The sequence below is a fragment of the Pyrgilauda ruficollis genome, unplaced genomic scaffold (assembly GCF_017590135.1).
Source record: "Pyrgilauda ruficollis isolate IOZ18807 unplaced genomic scaffold, ASM1759013v1 scaffold10, whole genome shotgun sequence".
Lineage (NCBI taxonomy): Eukaryota > Metazoa > Chordata > Aves > Passeriformes > Passeridae > Pyrgilauda > Pyrgilauda ruficollis.
The window spans coordinates 12,091,672-12,104,749 of NW_024508101.1; the positions used below are offsets into that span (position 1 = coordinate 12,091,672).

General features: G+C 38.8%; 1 protein-coding gene across 35 annotated transcripts in view; it reads right to left on the bottom strand.

Moving 5' to 3' along the window:
- The window catches only part of LOC121349827 (sarcolemma associated protein), a 74,589-nt gene that overhangs the window by 36,525 nt on the left and 24,986 nt on the right, over positions 1-13,078 (bottom strand). For 18 of the 35 annotated variants that reach the window (XM_041460862.1, XM_041460786.1, XM_041460811.1 and 15 more), the window contains exons 2-4: positions 7,200-7,353; positions 1,538-1,610; positions 695-731 (exon numbers count right to left, since the gene is read on the bottom strand). In XM_041460862.1, coding sequence (XP_041316796.1) covers positions 695-731; positions 1,538-1,610; positions 7,200-7,353 — 264 coding nt within the window. The remainder of the gene's footprint in view (positions 1-694; positions 732-1,537; positions 1,611-7,199; positions 7,354-13,078) is intronic. The other 17 variants (XM_041460793.1, XM_041460734.1, XM_041460645.1 and 14 more) reach the window with 1 other exon arrangement.

Below are 13,078 nucleotides of genomic sequence, written 5' to 3' on the forward strand. Positions count from 1 at the left end.
ATATTTTGTTCTTCATGCATAAAACTCTGATTAGAACCTACTTAAGTTTATCTTTCTTTTTAGAGACTAGAGAAATAATCAACTCCTGATGACTTTTCTCAAGGGACTATCTATTAGCAGCTTTTCTACAAGTCCCCTGCATTACCAAAGCTGAGCTTAAGAATTACATTTAACAATACTGACTCCATGACTCTACAGTGAGCAACTCTGGCTCTACAAGACAGGCAGAGAGGTTTGGTCCCAGTCTTCCTTGGGAACACGACAGTGCTTTCCAGACTGTGCAGCACAGCTCCTCCTCCATAAAAAACATGGTATAAAGAACACAGACCTCACCCAAACACCAAATCATGAGCTACTCTTGGGTCCCACAGAACATCAAGTAATAAATTATCAACAATTGTTAGTCTGTCATCCTGTACCTGGAAATTAACCATCTTAACATCAATGGATTTGTTCCAAAGCCATGTTTCAGGTGCCACAATGTAAAAAGTCAACTTACCTTCAAATATACACTGTAATACTGCATTACTTCTCTACCTTAAATGTCACCCAAAATATTAAACTAGGTAAAAATAGTCAGTGGAAAACATATCAAAATGTTACTGGACAGATTTCACCATTTCTTCATCTTTATAACAAGTCTGAAAATAGTATGTGTCTGAATAAGGCATAAACCAGCAAATTACTGAATTACCTTGTCAACAGGACTTGGTAATGGTGCATGGATAACACTAAAAAAAAAAGTGGACACAAAATACATAAATGTTGTACTTGCACATTTTCATCAAAACTAAAAATATAACACCAATACATTTTTACTATTTCTTGTTTGAACATGAAATTATATGGAAAATCTTCTATAGTAATTTACTTTTATTTATCTTCCCACAAGTAAGCAAAGATACCCTAAAGCTTCACACAAGTATTTATGGATACTAATGATAAAAGAATATTTAAATAAACAATAAACCCCACAAAACTGTTGGTAATGAAAGATGACTAAAATTATGCCATTTGTGATTAGCACTCAGTACAAACAAAATATTAAAGTTTTTGGTTTCTAGTACTCTTGGAAGATTTCCCAAAAATGGACATATACACAGAAAATGCTGTCAATATTCATCTGAGTTTCCATTAGCTTCACTTTAGTCAAGCTTATGTGCATTTAAAAGAGCCAAAATAACAATCACAAATAAAGAAAGAGGGCAGGAGAATTTGCTTATTTGCTTTCTTTTTCTCTGTATTCTTCTGTTTCTAATGCCCATTTCAGCAGAGTAAACCACAGTCAGAAAAGCCCAACGACATAAGAATTTTTTTCTTCTTTTAGAGAACTTCTTTATTCTTCAGAGTTGTCTTAATTACTAAAAACAACAAGCAAATTAGTGTTTTTTCTCATAATGCTTGCAAAAGAACCATGCACTCGCTCTGGAGGATTACAGGAAAATAAACTGCTCCCATGATGATTTTAGACACAATATCCATCAAATCCTCATCATACAGTAGATGAATTTTGGTACATGTGAATAAATATTCTTACTCTGATCGCAATCGAGCTTCCATTCCATCTGGAAGGAACAGTTTGATTGTGGAGACTATACATCCATGGGTAACTGAAAAGAAACAAATACTAAGTCATCATGATCCATTACTACTTCATTTTAAGTTCATTAAGTGCTTAATGTTACAGTAACAAAGCAAACTGTCTTAAACCCTGAGACAGGCAAAGAGGAGGAGGCATGAACACCTTCAAGCACCAGTGCCTGGGTCTGCTTTCTCAAACCTCCTCTGGAGGCAGGAAACTTCATCATTACAAACTTGAAGAGGTCATGCTGGCTACTCAGTCCTGGCTGTGCAGCAGCTCCAGTTCCAACTCTTCCACGTGCAGCAATACCTGAAACTTGTCTTTACTGTAGTAAGTTAAAAAAGTGGATATTTTTTCATAAATGAGTGAAGCAGAATGCATCTTACCTGCACCAGGTAACAGGAATGCAGAGGGACAAACAAAATAATGAGCTGCCTTTTTGACAAGATTCTGACAAGCATACCCAGGGACTTAGAAGGTAACACCTCCAATTTGTGTCACTGACACTTACTTCAAAATCTGGAACTTGCCAAGTAATTATTATTTACAAAAAAGGATGGAAAAGGAAATGCAGAGGAAGTGTGTAGGAACTACTGAGAAGTACATCCTTTTCAACACCAAAAGCAGCATCATTCAAGACAACACATTTCTATTTTGGGGTGCTTGCAGTGCACATCTACTGCATAGCCCTAGACTATGGCCTTTCATTTCAGAAGAGGTAAACTTGCTCCTTGAGGACTAAATTCAAGATTTAACTCAAGAAAGATCCTAAGAGGAAGAAATGCAATATTTGATTTTTACATCAAGTTCAAACCTTCTACACCATGTTTTGAAAAATGTTACTGATACAATTTTCAGTGCCTTTGCAAACAGTCAAATTATGTGTGTGTCTTGGTTGATTTTTTTTCCCTGTATGGTTCTATTAACTGGGAAGCAGAAATTATTTCCAGATACATGGAAAGGTAGCTGTACATTGTTCCAAAAACACTACCACAAGTGAGATACAAATGAGTGTGTGGTCACCTGTTGTGGACCACTATACCTCCAGCACCCACTAACATACAAAAACAAAGAACTGTTCTCCTTTCTCTGTCGTTAATATCAGCAAAACAGTTCAGCTGGCTTTGAAAGGAAAAAAAAAGGGCAATGGGCGTTTTAGGACACTGGTAATACTCCAGGGAAATGAGACAGGTCTTTAAGGAAGCTACCTCAATAGAATCTAAATATAGAGGAGAAATGATCCAACCAAGACAAGTTGGTTTTAACCTTTATTTAGCTAATGCTTTGGAGACGTATTCTCCTGACTAGAGCATCTTGTTTTTTCAAGCTGACCTAGTATAGTATTAAATTTACATGCCAGGGCAGAACAGATTAAACTGCAGGGTTTGGGGTCTTTATTTATAAATTTAATAAATCCAGTTTGCAAAAACATTTTAAAAATACATTAGCAATATTAGCTGTACCCTGTAATACATAGCTTTCATAATGCAAAATTCTTTCTTTTAGAGGAAATCAGTGATTTTAATAAGAAAAACATTAGGATACCTGACATTAAATGGCAACAGACAGCTTTACCTTCGGGTCACCTATCAGGTAGGTCTGCTGTAAGATTATATAATTCTGAAGTTTTTCTGTCAACAGCTAGACTGACAAAAATCTCCTAAAATCTGCAGGAGCTTTATTTGTGTCAAATTAAGATATAACGGGCATCTAGCAAAAGGTATCAAATACACAGTGACTGGGAAAAGCTACCAAGCATTTTGACAAACTCATAAAATTAAAATAGTAAGAAAGGAAACAACATCCAAACACTGCAGTCTGACCTTTAGCTATCAATCCCTGCAACTGGAAAAATAAGGAGTAACCCTGAGGTACAGCAACACAGAAAACATGTACACAGTACTGACTGCACAGAACAGCAGCAATGGTTTAAATTCAGATCTACAGTATTTCTTGTGAGGAATTAACAAGAAAAGGCAGTAAAGCAACGCCTGGTTTCCCAATGGAGCTGAAGCACCCCATGTCCCCATGGCTGACCCCCCTCTCCATCCCACTCACCTCCGGGCGCTCCGCGGGGCCGCCGCTCCCGCCCGGCCCCGGCACAGCCGGCATTGCGCAGCGCCGCCGCCAGGGAGCGCCCCAGCGCCGGCCACCGCGGCCGCCGAGCCCGCCCCGCCCCGCGCGCGCCCTCCGGAGCGGGAACGGCCGCCCCAGAGCCACGGCTCCCCCCGGAGCATCCAACTGCAGCCCCACAGCCACGGCTCCCCCCGGAACATCCAACTGCAGCCCCAGAGCCACGGCTCCCTCCCGAGCATCCAACTGCAGCCCCAGAGCCACGGCTCCCTCCACAGCATCAAACTGCCGCTCCACACCCACAGCTCTCTCCACGGAGTAAAAAAACCCTGCTCCTGCTCCATCTGCTGTTCCACCTTCAGACACAAATTTCTTGTTCCCCTCCAAAACACGGAGCTGACCCATATTTCACAGCTCCAAAACCCCTGAGACCTGTCCTAAACCCGAACAGGTTCTGCTGCGCTATAGCACAACGGGAACACAGAAACCATTTGTTTGTCTCAGTTTTTGTTTCCTAGAGAGACAATTTGCCAATGATGCTCCCGTTTTCACTCATCAATGTGGTACCCAGCCCTAAGGAGCCCCCTACACCCCTCAGGGGTCTGCACACTGCCCTGCAGCACACACTGCTGTGGGGCTCCCCACTTGCATAACCTCCCTCAAACATCCCAGGACAGAACAGATGCATGAGAGAGTCCAAACCTGACTAGAAAAAAGTGCATAAACTGCATTTGAACTAAATCATGTTGGTATTATTTGACCTTGCTTGGCAATGCTGTTGCTGCTTGCTGTGCAGGGAAGTATCACCAATTATCTTGGAATGCTCTGGCACAAGTGGGATATTAAGAAAGTGCTAAAAGAATATAAACCACACTAATACAGAAAAGCACAGTGAGATGTTAGTAGGTAAGTGCTGTATTAAGGAGGGGGAAATGGTGAGTCCCCTGTGCCTGTCAGTAATACAGCAAGTGGACAAATAAGGAAGCAGGAGGGTTGCAAACACTTCTCCAGGACCTGTTACTGACTTTGGCTCAGCAGCAGGAAACTGAGGAATTGGTGCTCATACTTGATAACCTGAAAAATGATATAAGTGAACATGCCACTATTAATGAACCAAATCCAGATCACACTTGCAAGGAAATTACTTACTAAAATACAGCCTGAACAATAAAATAAATGTATTCTAGCAATACTGGCAGAATTCAGAATTTACATGGGCAAGTACACTCATTCTGTCCTGTCATTACCTTATAATTACACACAGCAGATTGCTGAAATGTCTTGTGCAAGTAAGGCATTATGTAAATACCAGAGTGCAAAGTGCTTTTAAAGGGAATGACCAATTTAAAAACTACTTTCCTGTCTGTTTCATGACCAGATTAGATTAACAGTAACACCTAAGACTACTGAAACCAGCTGGTGAAAAACCCATGTTTATATGCATTCCAACGGCATTCATAGGTAAACACTCTGTGATGATCCAATCTTCCTTCTCTGCTTGGGGGAGCAGAGAGGGAAGAAAGCAAACTTGTATCCTCATTAGCGAGCTCAACACATTCATGAGAAACATGAGCACAGCTTCCAAGTTCAAAGGCAGAGAAAAGGACAAGGAAGGCTGCATAATCTGATCACTCATTACACAAATGCCAGGTCACCAGCATTTGTGTAATGTATCGTGCTTTGTAAAACTAATATAAAACCACAGCAAATAACTACTACTGGCAAAAATTCATGGCAAGAATTTGCTTACTATGAACTTTCTGCAAATGTTTCCATGAACTGCAATGTGCTGATAAAAGCAAGTCAAATCCAATTTCTCTTCCAACTAAATCTTAAATAAAAACTGTTTTAGTCTAAATACACTTGAAGAAATTCAGCTTCTCTTAGCAAGGACAGCATCTCATCAAATTAATAGTTCCAAGTTCATTAGATGCAGTGTATACTTTTGATCTCTTCCATGTGTACTTCTGGTATTCATAAATGTTTGCAATTACTGCACATGGAAATACTTTAAATAACTCCCAGCAATTTCAGCTAGGCATCCTGGAGTTGAATCTTTGCAACATCAGTTTTGAGAAGAGTAAAACAATGTGATAAGACCTTCACTACAATGAATCACTCAAAAATCCTACAGCTCCAAAAGCTCTTGATGACAAAATACCACCACCATCATTACTTAACAATGTTTTCTTTAAACACATTCATTAGCCTTCCTCTGATAGTTCAGATCTGAGAATTACAACCTCGTCTGGCTAAAGACAAAATTCACAAGTAACAGAGCAGGTACCATCTTTATGTTTTGTTCACTTAACGCACTTTATGAAATTCTCCTGTTGTACTGTGGTTTGGTCTGTTGGACTTTGGAGGGGGCCGGTTTGTGAGAGGTTTGCTTTGATGGATATTTTCTTTATTTGCTTGTTTTAAAAAACTTCATAATCAGCCTTCCAATTTAATATTATTCTTTCATTCTTCTCTAATACACTTCTCTTTAAGGATAAGCTCTACGAAGGTCTTGTTCAGAAAAGCAGTAACGGGGTGATGGCAGTTGACATTTTATTGCCAGATCTGTGTGCTACTGAGTAGGTAGGATTCTACAGAACATGGCCAAAAGTTCAATGCCTACAGAAAGCAGCAGACTCATCAGGGAACTTTAAAAAGTCTCAACAAAACTGATTACAGTCTGATAATCCCCATACAAACCAGTCTCCAGAAAGATAAAGAAATGGTTTCTGACGTACTACGTAATTTCAAAAGAAAAGAGATAGAGGCTGCATTTTAATTAGCACAGATACAGAGCTATTGCCATAATACAAGATCTCCTGAGCATGCATACTGGGAAGAAAACAGCAAGAAAAACAAAACAAATAAAAAGGCCATCACCTCATTTGTCAACTAGCAACCTTTTTCTATTCTCATTTTAAAGTACCTGAAGAAATCAAAATCAGCAGCCAACACAGAAGGGAACAGTGGGTATCCTGAAAAGAATTAAGTTAGCCTGTTTGAAACTTACGCTGACTACTTGATCAAGAAATTCAGGTTCATACTTCTGTCACACTATTAGCTGAAACGTTAAGGTTCAAAGGGCTTGAAAGAAAGGTAATTGCAATTATAATAATAAAATCCAAATACAAAAAGCCCAATACAGCATTACACACACATGCTTGTGTTGCATTTTTAAAATTGCTGTAGGCCAATTTAAGTGAGGCAATAGATGAAGACGTAGCCCCAGCTGAGCCTCCTTTTCCAGACCTACACTTCCCCTGCACTCAGTAAGGGAAGAAAGTAGGCCATGGAAACAACCCAGTAAACCCAGTAGTCCATCTGGGGGTGTGAGGGTAGAAATAGAGTCTGTGTTTTGAGCAGACATGTTTCTTGATCAGGTACCACATGGGGCCAGGGTTCACTGCCAGCACAAAGGAGGGAAGAAGTAACAAAAAATCAAACAAGACTGTTTTCTTACAATGGGAATGCCATTTAAAGACTGGATTGTAGTAAGATGTTCCAAATAAATATACTCAAAAAGAAACCAAAAAATGATCCATACCCTTACCTTTCCGCGTGTTCTCCGTCACATCTACACCAAACTGGATGATGTCACCTGACATAATTTCACATGGTGGGCTTTCCTCAGATCCTCTACTCAGTCTCTGACTATTAATAAAGGTACCATTACTACTTTTAGTGTCTTGAAGATAGAACTGCAAACAAACAAACAAAAACAAAAATAAAGTATTTGGGAAAAGTAAGACAAGAAATACAAGCACAAGTAAAATTTTATTTATATAAAATTTATTTCCAGAACATAACAAATGTATCAAACTCTAAACACCCTCATCAGGATGCAACACCTTCCCATCATCAAGAAGTATTGGATTTTGAGTTCACATACGATTGAATTCTAGCACATACACTATGCAAATAATTGCTACAAAGTGTGCCTGAACTGCCTGCAATAGAGGATCACACGTCATTAGCAGCAACACCTTTTGCCACATACATATAACAATTCATATTTAAGTTGGTCAACACACAAGTTCTAACTGCTCACACATTCAAGGTAACAGCATTGCGTGACAATCATGCTGCAGAAAAGGCTACTCAAGGAAAACCTCTGGCAAAAGACAGAATTCAGGAATTGCAATAAAAGACCATGGTGAAACTTAAAGAAAACCAACAGGATGCTTTTACTTCTCAGCAATACTAGTTCACATCATTAACTGAGTTTCAAGATTTCAAGTACTTTTGTAAATACCCATCTGCAGAGTTAATTAAATGTTAAAAGCAATTTATTGAATCTGAAACTGCTTTTATGATGCAAGACTTGTAGTCTAAACTTCTGCATCTGAGAAGAGGTTACAAATGAATCACCAGCAGAAGACCAGAGTGACCGGCTATGACCTGAGCAGTGACAGCACAGAAGAGGGGACCAGAATGCTACTGACAGCCAGGTGTCACTACTAGAATGAGTCAATCTCACCACTCCAAGATAACGATAGCTGCTACAGGAACCTGCTGGAATGGTAGAAATCACTGGCTTCCTGCACTCATAAAGAATCTCATCAAGTCCCAAAGCAGGCATAAGGTTGGGGAAAAAGATTATGTGTTCAGATAAATAAATGTATTTCCATCTTTTTCTTATAAAAGCAATTGACCTTTCCTTTTTCACAGCATACCCTGCAAAATTTTCCATGTTTTTAATTGTCTCTCTTATATCAGGCCTCAAAAAACCCCTGATACATAGCTCAAAACCACAGTGTCAAGGGAAAGATGGGTTTTGAATGGAGTGAGAGTAGAGCACCAGGGCTCCTCAGATCTTGTACTGGAAAATGACACCGAGTGCATGATATGGATCTTACATGGCATAACCCAGTGGCCCTAAGCACAGAGCTGGAATTCCATTGTGTCACTGGACTCACTAATCAAGGGGAATGTCAGCACAGGAAAGCTCAGGTGGTGTTTGAAATGAAAAGCAGTATGTGAAAGACTTCCCTCCCCCCAACAGATACGCCTTAGATCTTCAACTGAAGGAAAACAGTAATCTGTCATAAGCTGATAAAGATGAAGGTAAGCATACATTACGGGTAGATCAAGAAATTATGACTGCATTCACTATATTAATAATCAAACCCACTCTACTCTAAATAATACTCTCCATAATATTAAATACTATCTATTAACATAATAGTATATCATATAGCTTCTATAAGTTATATGCTTAAAAGCCAACCAAATTAATTAGCTCATTAATTTAATAGTCTGAAAGTACTGAACCCTCTCATGGTTCAGTGCAGAGGTAATTATTTCTCCCTTCCTGTTTGTTTTCAATTAGCTTTCTTCTTCATTCAAAAATTCTTCTGTTATGAAAAAGTGAGTCACAGGCAAGGAGAAACAAAACATGCTTCTGCTTATTTGCTCTTCTCCACCCTTTTCTTCTCTGTGCATATCTGCCTTTTATCCCTCCCAACGTTTTGATTAATCATTGCCCCTTGTAACCACATTTTTGCAGAATCTGCAAATGGGATTCAGACAAGATAGTAAAAGGAAATACAGGACAGTGACCACTGGAGAAGAAGTGCAACAGAGCATCAGCCATACAAAACTAGTAAAACATCGGTAGACACAACATTCAAAGTGCAAAAGGATATTTGTAAACAAATGTCAGCAGAAAATACACACTACATTTACTGATGTCCACTTAAGTGCATACTACTGAATTGTATTACATAAACTTTTGAAAAGTGATGCTCTTCAAGTCTTTTCATCCTGTTTGTAAATACACTTCTTCCTGCATCTAGTAAAGAAGCAATATAAGCCACATGTTAGTAGCTGATGCCTAAGGAGGGGAAAACACACTGCCTTCAAATCTTGCTATGAAGGATTTAGTAATCTTTAATGTAGCCATTGCTCAGGAACCCACTGAGCCAGTCCCTTTCAGGTAGAAAATTCAAATGCTACTTCCATGCTGGTTTTCACTAGTTCAAATGATCTTTCTCAAAGGTTAATCTCTCCATCCCTTTTGCATAATTACTAAAGCTATCTTCAGGAAATAAAATCAAGTGCAAGCCCTGAAACAAATGTGTCTATACATTAACTAGTACTTGTGGCAGCATACCGGTTTTTCATATGCTATTTAATTATGTGGTAAGCACAGCGGGTTCTCAGATTCCCAAACCAACACCTTTTACCCAGCAGCTGTGTAACACAGCATCTTCTGTGAACCCAGCACCACCTGTCCTCCCAGCTCCCAGCACAGCCCAAGCTCAGGCAGCAGTGCCAGCTCACAGAGCAGCGATGCCTCCTGCCCTTGCCAGCTCTCACTGCCGAGCTGTGCCACCACCTGGACTGGCTCAGGCACTTGTTTAGTTACTGCAAACCAGTTTCGAGCTGATGCAAGGTAAACAAGGAGGTGCTCAAGCCAGTGCTGACAGAAAAAATGACAGCATATACTGGCCTAATTATACTTGCTTTTATAATTCACTCTCCAGAGCGAAGTCCCAGCCCTTTTGTACCTCATATTAACAAGTCCAATGTAGAGCAGAGATGGCAGCTCATGCACATTCAAAACAACTCAGCTTTTGAGGACTGCTGAAGTATTACCACATCCTTAATTCAAGGGATAGCTGTATATATTGTGCCAGTGCTGGTTTCCCCTCCTTTCTTAAAAAATACAAGGTAACACACAAAGTATCCAAGAAACTTACGCTCCACTATCATAACACTGCAGACAAAAAAAATCCTAGCCTTTCTTCTTGAGTAATTTATTGTTTATATCCCCTCCCATCTACAAGCCATTAATAAGATCAATTAACTGCAGAGATCTTACCAGGCTGCTTCCACAAAATTTGTGAAGATTTTATTTTAAAGTAAAACTTGCAGTTCATCAGTACACACAAAATTCCCCAGTACAGTCCACCTTCCTTAGAAACTACATCATGGAAGTTTCAAAGAACTACAGATTTTTGTTTCCCTGTTTTGCAAGGAATTATGTGCTTATTTCACAAATTTAGTATTTATAGTATTTCAAGTTACTCTTCAGTTTTGCAAATGGTACAAATGTACCTCCTCTGCTCTGACCTATGGTGCACAAAAATCACATTCCTTCTTCTAGGTCAATGACTCAGAAGAGCATCAACAACCTGCTAAAACAGTTCATATCTTATTTTCACACAGTCAGATACCACTATGATTCTTCCACTATAACAAATTGCTAGTATTTTCTGATTAGAGAAATAGAAGATTCTTCCATAGTGACCCGAAACCATAATACAACAAATCTAAACACAAAATATGTTAATTCTAGCTGATACTAGGAAGTTGCAAATTGCTGTGTTCCATGATGACAGATTTTAACCTAACTTATGAAATGTAGGTTAATGTTTTCTTCAAAGTAATAAAACCAACTAGCAATAACAAACCCATTCTGTTTAATGATCACTATTGCAGCATCTTCCAGGAGGCAGGCTGAAGAGAGCTCCTTAATTAGCCTGACAAGTGAGAAAGCCATGACATGTTTTTTTTCCCAAGCCATATACAGGCCTGATACAGGATGAGACACATTTGAAGGATCTCAGAGAAGACAAAATATGGGCTCACAGATGTACAGAAAATCTTGAAAGTAGCACACTTCTTCAGTGATTTGATTATCTGGATTTAATTACAGTACAACTACAGGAAGAAACAACTGGCCAGCTTTTTAATACTTCTAATATTTGCTACTACTGTGCACAGCCATCATGTGCCATTTTAAGAACACATGACTGCTACTTCATCTAACCTAGCTTGAAACTGCAGTTCAGGGCAATTATTCTGAGAACTACAGTGAGGAAAACTGTAGGAAAACTCAGGTACTTTGTCCACAGAGATGTGAGATTCAGTATGTGAAGAGACACAACTTCTACATCAAAAAACGCAGAAAGAAGAAGAAACTATTACATATAATTAAATCTATTTCAGCCTCTTTCCATAGCTGAATTAATAATTAAGTAAATAAGTACCAAAATGTAGGCTACTGCCTTTTACACAAAGTCAAAAAGTAATATATTTTATGTATTAAATAAATTTTCACTGCCTAAACAACTAATGTAGAAAAAGATTCCCAATTTCAGAATCTCCTAGTTTACCACGCTTTTTCTCACCTCTTATTTCCTCTGTGAAAGAAGTACACACAATTCCCATGAGCTTCAGGGTCCTGTAATACCTTTGTGGCTTCAGCTTGAACCAGAAAGATTTAAATTATTTTGTCAAATTATGTACTATAACCCTTAAGGAGTTGGCAGCTTCGTTTTTGCCATGGTTACCACCACAAAGGGGCAGCAAGGCTATTAGCCAGAGCAGTTAAACCATAAAATGCTGCACTTAATGATGAAAGATTCTTCCCTGACTCACACTAAATAATCATTGAACAATTAATGCAGGCATTATAAATGCACCCCCTGAGTACTAAAGCTAATACTCAAAAGAAGGAAGTAAATAGGGATCTAGAAATTAGAATACTTGCCCTGAAGTAATACTTCACTAAGCAATAATGTAACTGAGTTCATTTACTCGTTGCCTGCTGAGAATTCTACCAGGAAACAAAACACCCTGTGCACAAGTAAAGCCAAAGCCTGTAAAACAATATATACCACGGTCAAACCTACATGGCCAATATTTGCCACATTGTGGCTAGAAATCTTTTTCTCTCATATTGTTACAAGATTATTTTATCTTATTTGAAGTCTTAACACCGACAATTTTCTCACTTTGGAGCAGCACTCTGCTAGCAGAGTACGCTGTGCAAATCATACTGAATTCCAGGTCAGTCCTTTGGCTGTAAGATAGAGAAGTTCAAATGCTAAATTACCTCCAGATCCAATTGATTTGAGTTCCTCATTCTGGTCTGCTTAGACAGATCCTAAATTCCTTTCCTCTCACTTGCCTAACTCCACCCATCTATCAAGGAAGTAGAAGTATTTGTCTCCATAAGCAAGAGTAATTCACAGGGTGGGGTACATCAAGCAAAATTGCTTTTCTATTTAGTTTTCCATTTCTTAAACACATAGATCTAATAGCTCTTTGCTTACTAAACCCCAGCTCCTTCAACAGAAACAAAACTAGCGCATTAACTTTTGAGTTCTTATGAAAACTCCTTTTTAAAATGTTTCTAACTACCCCAGGCAGGCACCCACTATGAAACTAAAAGCAACCAGCTGCAAAGAAAGGGATTTTCCAGTCAGATTGAACAGAGAGAAGGAGTGGCAGTTGGCTTTTCAGGGACTGTAAGTATTGGGTTTCTCAAGTGAAGCAAAACTTGCTAGTAGTTTTCAGTAACTTTTCTAAAAAACAATAAACTTTACCAATTTTTCTATGAGTAATAAAATTTAAAAAAAGGATTGACATGCTTTGATATAGCATGGGACAAAAAAAGTCACTGTGTTTTTTAAC